The 18,596-nt window shown below is 34.1% G+C and overlaps 2 protein-coding genes across 2 annotated transcripts; one reads left to right on the plus strand and one right to left on the minus strand.

Annotated features, from left to right (window-relative positions):
• Window positions 1-17: 17 nt before the first annotated feature.
• On the minus strand, window positions 18-4,849 carry LOC113310442 (tRNA-specific 2-thiouridylase MnmA-like). Its single transcript, XM_026559130.1, has 10 exons — window positions 4,434-4,849; window positions 4,189-4,263; window positions 3,983-4,036; window positions 3,756-3,834; window positions 3,559-3,683; window positions 2,589-2,672; window positions 1,736-1,819; window positions 1,071-1,222; window positions 763-913; window positions 18-521 (listed from the first exon to the last, which is right to left on the minus strand). Exons 1-10 carry the CDS (start codon window positions 4,770-4,772, stop codon window positions 72-74), a joined length of 1,593 nt encoding a protein of 530 aa, XP_026414915.1. The 5' UTR covers window positions 4,773-4,849; the 3' UTR covers window positions 18-71.
• Window positions 4,850-5,407: 558 nt separating this feature from the next.
• Window positions 5,408-7,668, plus strand: LOC113310443. Its single transcript, XM_026559131.1, has 4 exons — window positions 5,408-5,651; window positions 5,859-6,680; window positions 6,757-7,093; window positions 7,316-7,668. The coding sequence occupies exons 1-2, from the start codon at window positions 5,632-5,634 to the stop codon at window positions 6,511-6,513; spliced, it is 675 nt and encodes a 224-aa protein (XP_026414916.1). The 5' UTR covers window positions 5,408-5,631; the 3' UTR covers window positions 6,514-6,680; window positions 6,757-7,093; window positions 7,316-7,668.
• The last annotated feature ends 10,928 nt before the right edge of the window (window positions 7,669-18,596 follow it).

The following is an 18,596-nucleotide window of genomic DNA, read 5'->3' on the forward strand; positions in this document are numbered from 1 at the left end:
TCTCAGCACAGTAAATTAGAGGTATCCAATTAAAACTACATTTTACAAGAAAAAAACTACTACAGAGTGACCTAGAATATACACATGAGCTTCTCTTTAAGTTTGTGAAACAAAATTAGAGGAGAACTAGACATCAACCCATCTTTAGATGTCTGTATATGTGACTCAGATACATCCATGGATTCTTTGTTAAGCTCCTCAACAATGTGTTTATGCTTAGAGTTCCTTGGAGAAGACGACTCTTGTTTCGTCATTATCTTAACTGGTTTCCCGAGTGTTGATTTGTCCTTCATTTTAGCAATTTCAAGAGCTTTATCACAAACTGGGAAACCCTGATCGTCCCAAGATTCCAGAATTACACCAGAACCTAAGCAGGTTTTTTCCCTGTAGAAGGCAGCAAATTGGCCCGCAGCTAATCCTTGATCGTCTTCACATAAATGGACAACGGCAGCATCTTCCTTGCAGTCTTCACCTGGTTCCATTGTTAGGCTGCAACTATAGAAGTTGGGCCCATGTCGTACCTGAGAATGTCTTACTTTCATTAGCAATCTAGAGTATCGGAAAGATTGCTTAACAAAATTACTTGAACGATCAGAAGTCCTCGACATAATTGATTGATAGGTACCAACTAATTAAGCTTTGTGACTTAAGGTACAGGAGACATGCTAGACGAAAATTCATAAATATCTATGAGCATTGGGAGTCTAAAATTTCACCAAATGTGGATGGAATAGAAAGTAAAAAAAATAGAGGTTTCGGCACCTTGCACAGAAGCTGGTCAAACTGGTCCACAAGTGGCCCATTAAGCCATTTCAGTGATCCAACGCGGAACCTTCGCCTTCTTTTCTCAAAGGAGAAATAGTTTCTCGATACAAAGACTACATTGTTTTCAACATCCTTTTCGACAACATACCTGCAGAAAATGCAGGGTTACAAAGAAAATAAATATCTGTTAGCCCAAATAGGAATGTAAATACTCCTAAAAAAACAAGCCTGAAAGTACTACAGTTGTCGCCTAACAGTCCCAGTATATTCCCTTCGAGATGCCTGATAGTTAGGGGCAAACATACCAGGGTCCACCAGGGAGGCGTAGACCTTGGCGCTGACCAATGGTGTAGAACCAGAATCCCCTGTGTTTCCCGAGGAAATTTCCAGTCTCAGCTTCGAGTAAGATGCCTTCCAACTCCCCGATGTGTCTTGCAACAAATTCGCTAAACTTTATCTATATTCCACAGAAAGGATGACATTATACAACTGCTGCACACCGACATAAGTTAATAAAAAATGAAAATTAATGGTGAAGCAGTGTACTTAAAAAAATTGCTGAAAGATTGGCATAATCAAAGATGAGAATAACCAACTGTGGAAGCTTAAACTAATTCAACAACTGCCTTAATCTATCGCAACAGCGAATAGAAAAACCAGGAAATTTAAATCATCATTTTTTATTCAGGAAAAACAACTTTCAGAAAGTTGATTAGTTTGCACCCTCTCATGCTTGACATATAAATTTTGTAAAAATATTAAAAGTCGACTTTCTGAGCTAAACCTTAAATGCTGGCAACAAAGAATCAAAAACTTTGAGCTCGTATCACAAAAGATTTTGCATTTGTATTGTTTCCATCACAAACATAGGGAGCACATCGAAGACTGTCAGGGGGTTAAGAACGTTGAAGAACTGCTCTAGTTCCGAAGCAAGAACTCACTAAAATGACATACAGAAAAAAAGAATTACCTTCCCAAGAAAACATATTCCTTGTGAGTCCTTTCTTTCTTTGTTAGGAAGCTCCATTTTTGTGGCCAACTTACGCACTTCGTCCTACAAAGATTCCACAATGCTGTAAGATAAACATAGTAGGATTATGACCGGTTAAGGTCATCTCTTTAACGCGGATGACCTACGCGCAACTGAGCACTAGTAACACGAAATATCAGATTCTTTTTTAGACCGTTATGTGTGTGTAAATGGTAAAAAAAAAAAGGCATAAAAAGCTTATGTATTCATAAAGGTTTAAAAGATAAGAGAGGTAGCTTGCATCTAAATCATGTGCTTCAATACAGCATAGGTTCACAACACGGGATAAGAAAAAGAGAGAAAGATGCTGCCTTTGTAGTCTGATGAACGCCCCCTTTCTCTTTTCTGAAGGAAAACAATAGAGCTACCAAAGGAAAGACTTGCAGTCTTCCGCTTGGTCTTTGGTGAATCATGGTGCGATATATTGATTGCAGTCTCTATGTTGATATTCTAACGTGAACAAAGTTTTGGTGAAAATATGGTAACCAATACATAACCTTTAGTATTTACTTTATTAAATTAAAACTAGTAAGATAAGTAGCTCCAGGAATTTAAGTTTCCATGGGATTGTTGAACATGTTAACAAGTTAAACTGAAGCTTAGAATCATTCTCTAATAAAAATGCATATTTCACGCATTATAATTACATAATACGCAATCAAACCCGAACTTAATCTAAGGAGTGTTTATTATCTAACTATGAAATCCATTCCCTAAATTATCTGCATCTGCAACTAAAAATCACCATTATTTGAACAGAAGAAAATTATCTGCCATAGTTAATATTTCTAACCTTTGTGATGCATCCAAGAGGGAAAAGCAGTTGTCGAAGCTGCCCCTGTGAAAGATGAGAAAGAAAGTATGTTTGATCCTTGACCTGAAAAATTTGAACTGTTCTAAATTAGTACACAAGTCTCAAAACAGTACCCTGCTTCTTGCTAATTAAACAAAAGCATGTCAAACTAAAGGAAGAAACAAAGCAACACAAGTGATTTTCGAGGAAAACAGTATCCAAAACATGAAACTAAGAGCAGGAGAAATAAGAAAATACCTAAGCATGAGCCAGGTCATGGCTAATTCAGCAGCGACAATGTCAATTGTTTTTCTCTTTGTTTGGGTAACAAGAAAAAGTATAAATGGGGGAAAGAAAACATAATTCAAGGATGCACTGAAGACCAAGTGACCAACCACGAGTACAAAATGCAAAACTACAACTAAAGAAAGAGTAAATGCAACAGACAAACTCGATTTATCGTTTGATTTCTATTAACTTAAGTTAATACAACCGATCAACCAGTACGTGGCGCTTTTATCTAGTAAGCTATGGTTTAATAATTCTCTGAGCATAAGTTTAGGAGAATTGAACTTTGAAGTCCAAACCAAAAAAATCAATGTGGCTTACAATATTAGTTTTCAAGCTTCTTGTTGGATCATATGATTCGATCAATGCCCACGAGACCCCTAAATTTATCCAAATTTCTGTGAGTATCTTTTTACGCCTAAGAAAGAGACACCACAGCTATACATAACAGCTCAATGAAAGTGGGAGAAAAAAATTTGATATGTAAAGATGAAAGAGAATGTGTGAGTGAACCCTGTAGTTAGGGTTCCCCTAATTCACATTGCCTGCCAACATACTGACTTGATAATCAGGCAAAATTTTAGCATCTACAAACAAGCTGATGGTTTGTAAAGATTAAAGACAAAGTTTATAAGATAAATATCAAGAAACAAGGTAGTAAATGAATAAATTGCTTAGGTACCATGTCCCCTGATAGTTCTAGGCGGGAAGGTCCATTTGCTTCATATGATGAATGAATCACTCGTGCATAATGTCCAGAAGCAACATAATCAAAACCCTGAGTGCTAATAGCATCCATGAAAGCGCCTGAAAGATAGTTACAGATCAGAGACAGCCAATGGATGTTATACTCTTCAAGTAGTATGTTGAGCTACATACCGAACTTAATTCTAGTATTGCAAAGGACATCCGGGTTGGGAGTTCTACCGCATCGATACTCCTCGATAATGTAAGACACCTGAAATATCAGAGAAGACGACTCAATCAAAAGAAAGGTGGTAATGGTAGATCAAGATAAACGGCATATGGTAAAATGAGAGTTATCCATACTGTGAAACCATAAAGAACTAAAGAAAACCATAAGTCTGGCGGATGAAATTCATTACCACATTCTTCCAGTACTCATCTGTTAAATGGACAACTTCCAAAGATACGCCAATCTACAGAAAAAGTAAGGAAAAGACGAGTAAGGAATGCAAATACCCGGTCATGGTCTTCTAGACTAATTCGTACAGTTTAAATTTTAAACCCAAAAACGCAGAAAAATCAGAGAAATCAAAATTACGAAAACATACTAGGTAAAAACTGCTACCTGATTACAAACAGCTTCTGCATACTTCAAGTCTTCATCCCATGGGCAAGCTGACCAAAAGTTTTCATAATCTTCCTATATAAATCAACAAAACGTCAGGATCGAATGAAGAGTACTGAAATGCTTAAAAGGATTTGATTGGGTAAGAACCCAGACCACAATAGTGTACAATATAATCAAAAAGTGTAACCTAAACAATTTTCTTCGTACAAAATTAACAGGAAACAAAGATCAAAATGCATTACCTGAAACCATATTTTGAGGTAAAACGCTGTGCAAGAATGTCCAGCATGGTGGAGAAGACGAAGAGCAACACTACTATCAACGCCACCACTAAGAAGAACAGCGACTTTGCGTGATTTCCCAGGCATCGAACATGAAATATAGCTTGCGAGTTCTTCATTGACACTGGTAGAATTGAGAGAAATTTGTGGCTCTGTAGAAGAAATTGTGGCAGAACTAGTGAATTTTCTAGGGTTATGAAGTCCTTTGAGAGGGAGAAGTGAAAGTGAATAGAAATATTTTAGATTGTTAGGGTTTTTGATAGAGAAGATGTTGAGTAGAGATAGAGTTGCTGCTGCCATTGCTCGTGTTTCCTATCTGTTTTTGGTACTCCAATTGCAATCTTTTTAGGAGTGGATTGGCGTGAACAGGGAGGAAAATATCGTGTTTCCTATCTGTTTTTGGTACTCCAATTGCAATCTTTTTAGGAGTGGATTGGCGTGAACAGGGAGGAAAATATCGTTGACCATCTTTGACCGAGGTTTTGCATTTGCGATGGTCCTCGAGGTTTGGCTGTGCCGCTGTGACAACTTTGATATATGGGGCAACCGAAAAAGTGTACAGAAAAAAATTCAATTTTTTTTTTAGGGAAATGTATGAAACAGTCCCACTATTAGTAGCTCCCCATTTGCAAAATCATCCTAGTGTTACAATCCATTAATAAAAGAGTCACATTTCCGTTAAAAAGGGTGTTAACTCGACCGGGTCAGAGTTAAAATCAGGCGGTCATTTACCGATCAATCCCTAACCGGACCTTCTTTCATCAGATACCGTAGATCGGGTTAGTATCAATCTAGAGAATAACCTGTGCGGCCAGGATTAATTACATCTTGCATCCTACATCGAGCGGTTGACGGAACTCGAGGAAATACAGATGGATAGATTTGGTCAAATAAGAAAAACTTAGGGTTTTCATTTTTCGACTCCATCTTCTTCTCCGCCTTATCTCTCTCTAAACTCTCTCTGAAAAAATGGCGATTCTCTGATTATTGAGAGACGAAGAAAGATTTCGAGTGGTTTTCATCGCAAACCTACCCTAATAGATTATGTAGTTCGTGTGTATCATTTTGATCCATATATAGTGATATTTTCTGAAGATTTTGAAGCAGAGAAGGTGACTGGTTGTTCCATCTGGTGGTTTTCTTAAAAGATATCGTCACAATGTACGCGAACATCATTAGGTTGGTAATCAAAACTTGTTTCGGTCAATTTCATATTAGATTTCAGAAACCCTAATTTTCGATTTTGGGGATTTTTTTTCATAAACCCTAAAAAGTGAGTGAAAATTGGGTATTTTCATTGCCTTTTTCGTAAACCCTAATTACAATCAATTAGTTATTTCATTTGTTTCTTATTTGTGTATTGAATTTTATTATGTCTCTGTGCAGGAAATATGTGAAGAACCCAGTAAGAAGTTTTAGGGTTGAAGAAAGTGAAATAAATAAGGTTAGATTCTTTGACAATGTAAGTGTAAATTCTGGTGGATTGAATGGTTTTAGTGATGTTGTTCATGCTGCATACCAGTTACCACCTATTAAGAAGGTGAATTTGACTTGGTTCAGTGAGACAGGCCCATTCTATATTGGTAACGATGATGAATTTTTTGAAATGTGGGATAAAGGAGTAGTTGAAGTTGATGGGTATATTCATCTGTACATGAATGTTACACACAGGAGGGTTCCTCTTAGTGATGAATTCCCTTCCAGTTCTTGTTTGTCAGTTTCAAACAGTCTTTATTCAACACCTGAGAAAGTGAAGAGTACATCAAGGTTACACATTGAAATAGGTGCAGCACCAGTCACTCTTGACCCAGCTACTTTTTTAACACCTAAGAAGAGGATCTTGTATAGTAAATCTCCTGAGCTATTAAGGAGAAGTCCTAGACTGTTGAAGAAGTCCATTGATGCAGTAACAGGAAGTTTGGGTAGTGTCAGTGGTAAGAAGTTATTTGTTAATGTGGATGATGAAGAGGTTGTGGATGCTGAAATATCAGATGAAGCAAGACAGTTAGAGTTGGAGTATCAAAACATACAACCGACATAAAATGAACCAGATGTCTGTCATCCCATTGATGATTGTAGAAGTCCAGTGGATGATGATGCAGAGTTGGGTATTGAAGTGTATACTGATTTTGTGAACAACTACTTTGGTGGAATGGACTCTTTTGATTTCCTACATCCACAACTATATAAGAAAAAGGGAATATGCAGGTAATGTTTCAATCTCACTGATTTGATTGTCTGCATCTCTTTATCTGCATTTTAACTTATCTTTATTTTGTTGTAGATGAAGCATCAAATGATAATAATTGTGGTGTTACTGAGGAGTATGACCCTAAAGGAAAAACACCAATAGTTGATGTACCAGAAGTAAAGCATCACAGTTCCCTTACACTTCTTCTTCTTGCAAGTTTGGTTCTTCCATGGACAATTGTTGTGCATATGGCTATTGTCACCACAAGCAAAGCAGGAATGTGGAGTTGGAAGTTGAACTTTGATTGCTCTTTTTTAGTTTGTGGCATCTGCAAACCACTCAAAGTATGAGCAGATTGAGCATCTCAAGAACTTCTCAGCAACATGATTTTCAGTTTGAGCTTTCAACAACTTTCTCACTCCATTGCAAGGTACATTCTTACACCTTGAATATATCCATGGACGGTCAATATGATCATGCATTCCAATCTCACATGAACAACAAATGATGCTGCTTGATCCATCAACTTCCCTGCTGCTGCTTGCATCATTTGAATTGATGCATATTTCACTTTTGCCTCCACCCATTTTTTGTTTGAACATGTTATACTTTTTGGTTGTTGGAATTGAAAGATGGGTATGAATGTATACAGGGTATATAAAGAAAGGTGAAATTAGACCGTTGGGAACGGTCTGATTTTCTGGCAACATCCATCTGCCACGTCAGCCATCTTCCACGTCATCCACAGGTTAACTCCGGTTAATTATGTTGAGTTAGGATAAAGGGAATTTTGGGGACATTTAACACCGTTTTTTTTTTTTTGAAAAACAGTTATGTCGCCCAAACTATGACTCTTTTGTAACTGAATTAGAAAAAGTATGACCATTTTGTAAATGATCCTTTTTTTTTTACACGTGAAAGATTGTATTACAATACTTAATAACGTTTCATAGCAACAAAATACACAAATACAAAACATACATTAGCTAGTAAATTCTTTGATGATTGCATTGTTCTTTAACTTATGCTTGTGTGCATCTCATAGAAATGTTTCAAGCATCTATATAAATCCCCTGAAACCACCTTATATGCATTATGATTTTCACAAAATATTTTTGGTGTGTTAAAAGAAAAAAATCCAATTATATTCATATTGAACAACGTCGATGACATGTTTCCATAACTTGAAATCGCGTTATAAACCTGTCATTGCTAATCTTGCAAAAAAAAGTTCTCGCTCAATATAGGTTAGTAAACAATTGTTCAACAACTCATTCCCAATACGGCTTCGCAAATGATTCACTCCAAAATAATCCTACCTCTTGATGATATTCACTCCAAACACTTCAAAACAATTAACACTAACACTAATTACTCTTACATTTTTTCTTCAAAGAATGATCGATGATGTGGTATGTTCTATTCATGCCTTCATGGTTGTTTTTCAAGTGTTCGCAGTAGATAGATTTGGAAGTATCTTTTTTTGTTTAGCTTTAATATATGTGACTTTTCTATGGGGTACAAAATTATTTCTAGAGGGGTGCAAAAAGTCTAAACTTCAAATTTGAGCTTAAAGAAATTAATACCCAAGAAAGGAGTTTGGCAACCAAGGGTGGGATATAACATACCCATTCTTTTATGTGCCACCTCCCCTGGATACACGTCCTCCCAAAATCGTTCCCCATGATGTGGCTTCATCCAATACACTAGATATCGGAGGCCTTTGGATCATTTTGGGATATGGTGGGTTCATGGATGAATACCATGAATTAATGGGAACACGATACATCATGAGGGGGAATTTTTGGGGACATTTAACATTTTCAGGAAAAATGCTAATATGGCAAAGTATGCTTTTACCATTAATGAGTAACATGGAGCCATGGACACTTCTATTTCGGATGCGTCTTTGTCAGGCGGATGTGCGTGTACACGTGCAAATGCATTAAACCAGTCTTTTTCATATCTAAAATTTTTCTCCTTCCTAAAACTTTAGGACAAAAGAAATAGATGGCAGTTGAATTTTCTTCTACTTGGATCTTCTATGTTGATTTTTTTTTCATTCTTCGTTTTGTTACTCTCTTCTTAACTTTTATTTGTTCTCGCTTTTCGTGTTTAGTTAGGCTTGATTGTATTTATATTTAAAACCCAAACTTAAAATATTATTTCTTATTCCTTGAAGAAGGCACTTGAAATACTAGTCGAGTTTTGATTTAAGGATTTTCTTAATAAGTTTATGGACGAAGTCGGTTAAGAACATCAACAACAACAAGATCCACAAACCTTCAAAGTACACCAGTATCGAGAACATATCTAAAGACACCATCAACAACAATATTGCCAGAAACACTACTAGCAAGATATAAATATAAATATAGAAGATTGATCTCGATGAAGCCTCATACCACTGACTATGTCATAAGAAAACTTATTATGGTCATCTTATGTTATTGCTTCTTTAGGAAAGTCCTCGACATTTAGTGGGTTCCATGGACCTTATCATATATTTATGAACTATGCTACTATAAGTTTGAGATAACTCTTGAGGAATGTTTGGATATCTTGATCATAGCATCTCTGCAATATATATAGATTGTATATTGTTAAATGGTTTGGATGTGTTAATCTTAATCCAAACTAGGCTAGCTATTTAAGCATGCTATTAGGAATCTACAAGAAATAGTTAGACTTCGTCATATTGTGTTACATAACTATAACTAGGTAGTTAAGTGTTCTGAATGTGTCATATTTTTTTATACTTCTAGTCTAGGTCTATGGAAAATGTCATGGTAAATATCGTATTCGTTCTGGTTCTGAATCAAGGTATTACCAAAATTAACGTATGGGGTTGCCTCTTTAATAAAACAAAAAATAGAAAACATGCACATGCATTTGAATGTCTCCAAACCCTAGAAGACTTCAGACCGACAAGCCCTTGTAACATAAACTACAAAATCATTTCAAAACTTTTAGCCAAATAATCAAACGACCTATTCTCCACATGATCATCTAACCTTTCCAAGCTACTTATGTACCTCAAAGAAACATATGTGACAACAAAATTATAGCCTATGAAATGATTGATCACATGAAAAAGAATATAACTTGAATTAATGAAGTTGCCTTAAAACTTAATATTGTACGTCTAAGGTATTTTATAAGATTGAATGAAAAATTCTTTCTTATATAACACTAACTATTTGATACTTTATTAAAAATAGTGTAGGGTGATGTATTTAAATACCAATATTATTTATGTTTCAATTCTTCTATATGGTTTTCGTGTAAAACTTTTAGAGGGTTAGTGAATTGAGAATTATTGAGATTTTGATAGACTTTTAATATGATAGATTTATGGGGATTCTATATAAATCCAGATATTTGGATAGACACTCTAAAAGTTTATTGTGGATTGTAGAGATTGATTAAAAGAAATTTTAAAGAGTCTTTATGACTTCTAAAAATGTGAAATGCGTAAATTCCCTTGTAAAGCATGTGTCAGCCTCATCAATAATAAAATTTCATCGTGCCCCATTTTACTAAGCTCACCAAAAATATTTTAATGCATATTATATATGCATGTGTTTGTGCATACAACTAGAATATATTTGTTAATATTGTTCGAAAAAGGTTCACATTGATATTTAAATACCAAAACACTAGCTAAAACGGTCGGTTTTATATTTTATTAATGCATGGAAGGGAATTTCTCTTTACCTTTTTATTATATGTATGGAAGGTTGTTCTAGAAAGGCGAAATTATAAAGAAAAATCAATATATCAAGCCAAACAAATATCGCAAGCATAAATCATCATCTTTTCTATAGATGATTGTTTGTTGTTCTGCAAAGCAAAATATCAACATACGGATAACCTAAGAAACAGTACCGAGTATTTAAGTTCTATTTCAAGTTTGGTTATAAATTTTCAATGAATCAAATATTTTCTTCAGCAAACACATGTCATTAAGACAAAAATGTGCGTGATTATTAGTTCGTCTACTTCAAATAAAAAGTATAGGTCTCCATGAGAAATATTATGGAATTCCTCTTTTTCTTGGTAAAATAAACAAGATAGTTTCAAGCCAATTTTTGATTAAATTTGGAACAAATCGAGTATCTGGAAAGGAAAATTAATCATCTCCATTTATACCCATTTAGCCACAAGAAATCAGTGGCTGCAGCAGTCATTGAAGCCTGCTTCTCCACTGATTTCACCCTCAAGAACTTCTTCATATCTTTCAGTAAATCAAGCCCCAAATCAATTCGGCCTTGATCTTAAATAAGCTCAAAACTCTTCACTTGTATTGCTGATTGACTTTTTTTTTTCTTGTTTCTATCAGAAAATTTCACATTCTTCTTTGGAGGAGTGTTGTCAATATCTGAATGAGTATAAAATTGATAAGTTGGCTGATAAAAGCAACCATGATACAGTAGAACTTCTACTAGCATGATGGGATGCGAATGGTCAGGTTTAATGCTAACACAAACCAAGACTTACTCTTTCTAATTTTTTTTATAAAGTTGTTCGATTCTTGTTAATGAATTATTTTTTATTTATCTTAAATCTTTGTTTCTGAAGCCCATCCAATATCTTTTCTAACTCTAACTATTTTAGTTAAAAATGCATTATTTCCACAATGGTGGATCAACACCAGTGACACGATATTCTATTGGCAGTGGTCCATCAGTAGCATTGCTAGCTTTGGCCTTGGATAACAAGGGGTGGGATTTTTCACCTATATGTGTTTAATGTCCATTATTTCCAAACAATAATTTTCTCTCAATTTTGATTATTTTATTTGTTTAAAATCCTCATAATTTCGACTTTAACGGTTGAGGATAGTAAATCAGCTGCCAAGAAGGCCATCTACGATGCATATTTGACCGGTTCAGCAGGATGTGGTGTTGACGGTAATTTCTAACTATTGTTGATGAAAACTATTTCTCGTCCATGTATATGAAAGGACTCAAAGATATTGGAGAGCTCATAATTAGTTAAAATATTATTAAATTACATAAATAACCCTCATTAGTATAATAACTCAAAATATCTTAAAATTGAAAAGAATTTTTAAATTAACGTTTCTTCCTAAATTTGATTTTTTAACCAATAAAAACGTGGAATATTCCGTAGATTAACATTGTTTTCTTATATTAATGTGATAAATTAGAATCCCTAATATATCTCCCTAAATCTTTCTTTCTAAATTTTAATTTTCTCAGTTTTCTATTTTGGTTCAACTTGAAAGCTATAGTTTTTCTCTCTCCTCCTTTTTTTCTTTCATTTTTTTTTTAAATTTTGATAATCAAACCATAAGTATTTCATTTCATAAAAGAAACGTTTACATGATACTTTTCAAGAAAACCAAGTACGTCAAAAAAAAATTAAACAAATACAAGTAAGATACAACGTGCAAATAAATCGCGAAGAGAAAGAGTGATCTACAACAACGACAACACCCAATTTTTGTACATAGAGATTGGAGAAGGAATGTTATTCAAAATTATAATTATACCATTTTGATTTTGTTAGAACATAGCTCGGTTGAACTCACCAAGCGTTGGTATATCAAGTTTGGTTGTCATATTTTAGTATCAAAACTCATCTAGAGTCGTTTGATTAAATACTAGAGTCAACTTCGTTTAGGTTAGACTAGAAAGTATAGGAATGTTGAGACACACAAGTATTACTCCGAAGACCTGAAAAATGTGAATATTTAATGAACTACAACGACGACATCATCCTTCCACTTGAGGTTAGTAATATTGACTTGAAATTTTTCATTCCCAACATATCTTTCAAGTGTGATATATTGAAAACATAACTATGAAGCTGTATATACTGTACATATTGTATAATACTCTAGTGATGTGACATGATCATAATAGTATGATCATAGTATTAAGGAATTAGACTACGAAGTATAACGCTTATCTTTTGAACTTCGTAGATATGACATCGATGTAATCTTGTATATATTATTATGATTATGTGAATGGGTTATGGTGAAGATTTCATCATAGGGAACAATGTTTTGCATTTGTTTAAAGGAAGTACATTCATGAACTTGTTTCGTGAATCGAAAGGGAAATCAACAGGGTTATTGGTCCGGCTATTCATTGCAAAAATTTGGATGACCAATATGTGTGACTTAGTAGAACCGGTCTTAACTAAGGTTATGTATCTTGGTATAACTAATCACAATGCCTAGACTTATGATTTGGTATGACCTGTTTTGATAATTGGTGTAACCGATCCTAAGTAATCACCATGTGATGGTATGATCGATCCTTGTAATTGGTGTGACCAATCCTAGTAATTGGTGTAACCAATCTTAAGTAATCACCGTGTGATGTTATGATCGATCCTTGTAATTGGTGCAACCGATCCTAGTAATTGGTGTAACTGATCATAAGTGTTGTGTGAATGATCCTTGTAACTGGTGTAACCGGTCCTGGTAACTGGTGTAATCGGTCCTGGTAACTGGTGTGACCGATCACAAGTAATATCATGTGTAGATGGAACTGATCCTTTTAACTGGTGTAACCGATCCTAGTGACTGGTGTGACAGATCGAAAATAATTCTATATTTAGGTATAACCGATCTTAGTGATTGATAGAACCGATTGAAGCCATGTATGTGATTTGATCAATCACATAGTAGTCTTGCATTACATGAAAACCGATTCTAAACTTGTTTGGAAGTGTGGTATAACCGATTCCAAGAATGCAAATCCATGTAAATATAAAATAAGGATTTTCCCTGAAAAGATATCAACATACTTTGAACCTGAGCAGTAACTCTTATCATTTAATGTTCAAAGATATTCCTTGGTACTCAAGGTGATCATGTGCCGAAATAAATTAAGAATCTTTTAATTAAGGTTTTTGGTTTTATACTCTTTAATTACCAACAATTAATGCATAGCTCTATAGAATAATAATTAGTATTGTGCATTTATTAATTGGGGATTTTCTACTGAGAGATTTTGAGAAATATTGGTCAAGCATTTGTTGGAATTAGGAAACCTAATTTTGCCATTTATTGCATATCTTGAGAATATTTTCGGTTTTGGAAATTCCTTGCTGTCCAAACATCCTTGGTCTATAAATACTTAAGTTTGAATTTCTAGCAAATTATCCTAAGAGCCATGCAAACTTCATTTCTTGTTGTTTCTGGTGGAGCCGTATAATCGGAGAGGAAAGTATCCCAACTATGTGAAATCTCTTACGACCGCTCATTTTAAGACTTCTGTGGGATCAAGAAGCTCTACGAGTACCGTTGGTGGAAAACTAGATAATTGTAGTGTTATTAGTTTTCGATTGATTTGATTGACTAAAGGTTATTGAAACTTTAATTCCACCTAGTTTGTTTATGCTTTAAAATCTTCTCTTCAGATATAAGATTCAGTCAAACTAGATCAGAGTATCGACGGGATCTTTAGAACTGTTGTTAGATCTAAATACATCTTGTGATAATCCATTGTTAACAGACTCCATTCTGTGCGTTATTGATCACAAGAGATTCAAGTGGTGTTGTGCAGGTTATTGAAGATTAAAGAAGATTTGAAGACGAAGAAGATTTCTTATTAGTTTTCGTATCTTGTGAATTTATGTGCACAAACCTTAATAGGTTTATCTTTGATAGATTTGATTGTACTGTTGTGTGAGATCAGCATTCTCTATATTTCTCTTTGGGATCTATATTGATTGAGTGTGAATCTATACTTGACTATTTCGGTAGTTAAAGTTAGATTGATCTAACCATACAAAGGAGTTTATTAGATTAAACATAAGAGCCTTTGTCGATGACTCATCTAAATCTTTAGTAAGATTGATTAGAGTGGTTACCAAACAAATTCTTCCTTTGTTGTTTGGAATATGATCCAAAAGACTTGATATTCACGTGCGTGACTCTAGAAGTCGAAGGCGCACGGATAATGAGGGAACTAAGTAGGTAGGGGTAGTCTGTTTGGTCTCAACTATACGAAGTTGGTATTAGATTTTGTATAGCGGCTTAATTCTGAGAGTATTCAAAACTGGACTAGGTCCCGAAGTTTTTCTGCATTTTCGGTTTCCTTATTAACAATCTTGTTGTGTCTTTTACTTTGATTTCCTCATTATAATTGTTTATTATAATAAAGTAAAATACACATATACGTTAACTCCGCAATACTTGATAGTGATCTTATAGAGTTTGGTTATTACCGAACCTATTATCAAGTATCACACTTTGTTGTAGTATTGTCTCGATCTTGTATCCATATTCAATCAAACAAGTTATCTTGTTATTGTATTGTCTCGATCTAGTATCCATAGACAATCACACGAAGTGTGAACCGAATTTTCATATTGTATAAAAATCTGTCCATAGAAGATCACATTTGGTAGAGGACTTATAGGTTGATAAATAAAATATTGTGGTGTATTTGGGTACCCTTGTCTTTTCAATTGGTATCAGAGCAGGAAAACACGAAAAGATCTAACAATATGTGTTTGATGATCCAACCTATAAGATTTGAATCAAAATGGTTACAATCGAACCTGTAAATGATTCAGTTAACGAAAAACAAGATGGAGAATCAACTGCTAATATAGTCATCCTTTGTGAATCTAATGAACAAAGTGATCAGTATAATGAAGATTCTGATAACTGGCAAACTTGCCTTGAAAAACAGCTTGATGAAATTTCTGAAGATGGTGACTCAGAAATTGATCAAGATGTGGAAGAAGATGTCTCTGTATTCTCTTCACTATTGTTTCTACAAAAAGTCTATCTACCTCAGATGTTATTGGACTTCTTGCTCCTCCTTGTAGAGAAAATAGAAAACTGAGAAAAATCTTCTCTGGCTTTTATTCTGGATATCAGAATGCTTGATATCTTCTGAAATATTGCAGAGAAAGCCTAAACTCAAAAATTCTTGATTATGAGAATCTTTGCAGGAAACATTATATGTTGAATAAGAAACTTGTTGAAACTGAAGCAAGGATTAATTCTCAACATTTGATGTGTGAAAAAAAAGAGGAGTTTGTTCTCTCCAAAGAAAACCTACTTAAGATCGACCTTGTCAATGCTCTTGACAAAGTAAAGCTCTTGGAAGAGGAAGTTTCAAAGTTAAAATGACTCAATGATAGTACGATCAATTTACCTTTTTTGTTGGAAATAGGAAGAAGTCATGGTGATAAGCGTGGCTTGGGATTTAACGGAATCGATACTCCTACATTCAACAAAGAAATAAAATTTGTGAAGGCTGCAAATTCTTCCACACTAGAGGATCTACCTAAACTGACTGATGCTCCTAATCTATCAAAGAGCTCGAGTAAGATTTTAGAAGAAAACATGTCTGCAAGCAATCATATTGAGCCATCAAAGATTAAAGATTAGTATGTACAAAAGGGCAGAACATCTCACAAAGGTAATCATAAAACCTACATTCCTTTTAGTAAGCATTGTTACTACTGTGGAAATAAAGGTCATATACAAAGGAGTTGTAAGATTCGAAAGATGCAGGATTCTCTATCCTTTTTTCAAAAGAATTGGATAAATTTACTTCTAAAAACTCATATCAACATTGTCTCGTTATGAGACAAAAGAACTATTCGTATAGTTCACATTTCCATCCTACAAGGGTTATCCCTAAAAGGAACAATAAAAAATGGGGTAATACTTTTATCAACGGAAATGTAAGATCTGATGTTCCGACTTGGAAAAGTGCAATGTTGCATGACATGAAAGAATATTTTCATCATAAATCCTCCTACAAGTGGATACCCAAGTCTAAAATAAAAACCAAAAGGGAGTCATCTAAAGAGAAGACTAAGGTAAACAAGCAACTTTTGACCTTAGATAAAGATGATTATGAACGTCTAATTATTAGACTCAAAAAGGATCTAAAGACATCCAGTGATATTGATACACATGTATCCTTCAACAATCTGCTACAAAGCAGAAATCAGAAAAAGGATGTCCGAAAACATCAAGATAGATCTTGTTCCATGCGAAATACTGAGCCATTAAAAGCTCAATTCAACAACTAAGCTTGTTGATCAGAACTTCCTAAAATTTGTGCTCGATTTTAAATAAATGGGAAGTTCTTAAAAAAAACACCGGGAACATGTGAGATGTATAATACTATACTCGATCTATTTGTATCATGAACAACTTAAGTATTTTTCTAAATTTGGAATCCTTTTTCTATTTAGAAGAATACTTTCGATCTTAGGAAAGTTCATGATAAATTGGTACAAGAAACATTCGGATTCTCTTGTCAATAATATTTCGAAAAATCTTTTATTTCCGAACTTGTATATTTTCACGTCTGTTTTAATCAACTAAAATACCCTGTTAGGTGTTTTAAAACTTGGAAATCAAGTTTTATTTGATATATAAAACATCTTAAGAACTGATTTTTTCCTCCACAATCAGACTGCGGTTCAAGATGGGCGAAAATTCTATTGATATTGATTCCCAATTACAGAAGCTTGAAACTTATCTTCCTACTGAGATTAAGTGTTGTTTCTCAAAGGAACATAAGAGGAATCAAATATCTTTTCAAGTCATGCTTATGCTAACGCGAGATTTTGAAATTGCTTGTGAACAACTGGAAGCTTCTGTAAAGAATGAGGAGTGGCTCGAATCAAATCTTTTGAAATTGATTGTCGAGGTGAATCTTTTGAAGAGGAGACTCAATCATCTGGAAAAAAAAAAAGAGAGAAGACTCAAGAACTTGAACACTGAAAAAACCTCAGTGAACAATCAGAGCACCACTAGGGATTAAGTTATATGCTGTAATACTTGATCCAGAAAATAAACATCAATGTTTTGATTTACTTCAATTATTGTATAAGGTCTATTTTTAAATAAAACTATCATTATTATTTATGAATAAAATTATTATTTTATAATTTTTGTGTGATAGTTACCTATTACATAGCATGTGAATGAATGTTTATATTTTTGATACGTGTATTCGGTTTATGAGATGTCTGATTTCGGTTTTTATTAACCTTAATATTCGATCTCATATGATGTAAACCTTATGATTTGTGTGGCTTTTTTGATTTGGCCGGATTAAGTTCTAGCCCATGTTGGTAAGCTTTATCAAAGGATCATAAGGTGTTCCGCTTGAAACTCATATATGAAAAATCACAATATGTTGAATCAATTTGTGTTTTCATGAGTTGTGTTTAGCATAACATATGTGTTTCGGTTTTTCAACTTTTGCTATTAGCACACATTAGTTAAAACTGATTCAACCTTTCTCTGGTAAAGGTTGTTTTTGTTGTTCTTTTGTTCTTACGAGAGGATGACAACACACTGAGGGAGATTTCTTATTTGAACTTGCGCTTTATGATATATCTTTCAGGGGAGAAGAGGCTGCGGAAATTGAGGTAACGAATTTGTTACTTGATCGTTTTCCTGTTTAAGAAAAGCCCGTTTATATTGCATATATTTTGCTTTTGCTTAACAAAATTTCGGTGCAATTGATATGTTCCATTATATTGTGTATGGATGTATGTGTGATTCAATTGTTTCCGGTTAAGAAAAAATGTGTCAATTTATTTGGCATATTATTTGATATCTTCTTTATTGTTGCGTATCAAGTGTTTTTGCTTAACAAAATTCGGTCCAATTGCAGTGTCATAATGTGTATGTTTGTTTCAATTGCTTCCGGTTAAGAAAATAATTGTGCAAGTCAATTTATTTTTGTTTGTATGTATTGTTTAAGGCTTAAAAAAAATTGGGATCATTTGTTTAGTCCAATTGATTCCGGATAAGAGAAACTAAGTTAATTATGATCTTAGTTAGACTTATCAAATTGGAGGATTCGGTTATTCAAGTCTAATCGAATGCCTTGACAAGAAAAACAAGTTAACTAACCTAGTGTTTGTCTTGTCTAAAGGGAAAGGTCTAAGTTATTGTCTGAATA

Source organism: Papaver somniferum, chromosome 9 (assembly GCF_003573695.1).
Source record: "Papaver somniferum cultivar HN1 chromosome 9, ASM357369v1, whole genome shotgun sequence".
Classification (NCBI taxonomy): Eukaryota; Viridiplantae; Streptophyta; class Magnoliopsida; order Ranunculales; family Papaveraceae; genus Papaver; species Papaver somniferum.

Excerpts from the sequence above, each read along its gene's own strand:
- LOC113310442 (XM_026559130.1), bottom strand. The coding sequence starts at position 4,772 with ATGGCAGCAGCAACTCTATCTCTACTCAACATCTTCTCTATCAAAAAC. Across the intron at positions 3,835-3,982 it reads ATGAGTACTGGAAGAATGTG|GTGTCTTACATTATCGAGGA; the intron begins GTAATGAATTTC and ends CTGATATTTCAG. Across the intron at positions 3,684-3,755 it reads CAATACTAGAATTAAGTTCG|GCGCTTTCATGGATGCTATT; the intron begins GTATGTAGCTCA and ends ACTATCTTTCAG.
- LOC113310443 (XM_026559131.1), top strand. The coding sequence starts at position 5,632 with ATGTACGCGAACATCATTAG. Across the intron at positions 5,652-5,858 it reads ATGTACGCGAACATCATTAG|GAAATATGTGAAGAACCCAG; the intron begins GTTGGTAATCAA and ends GTCTCTGTGCAG.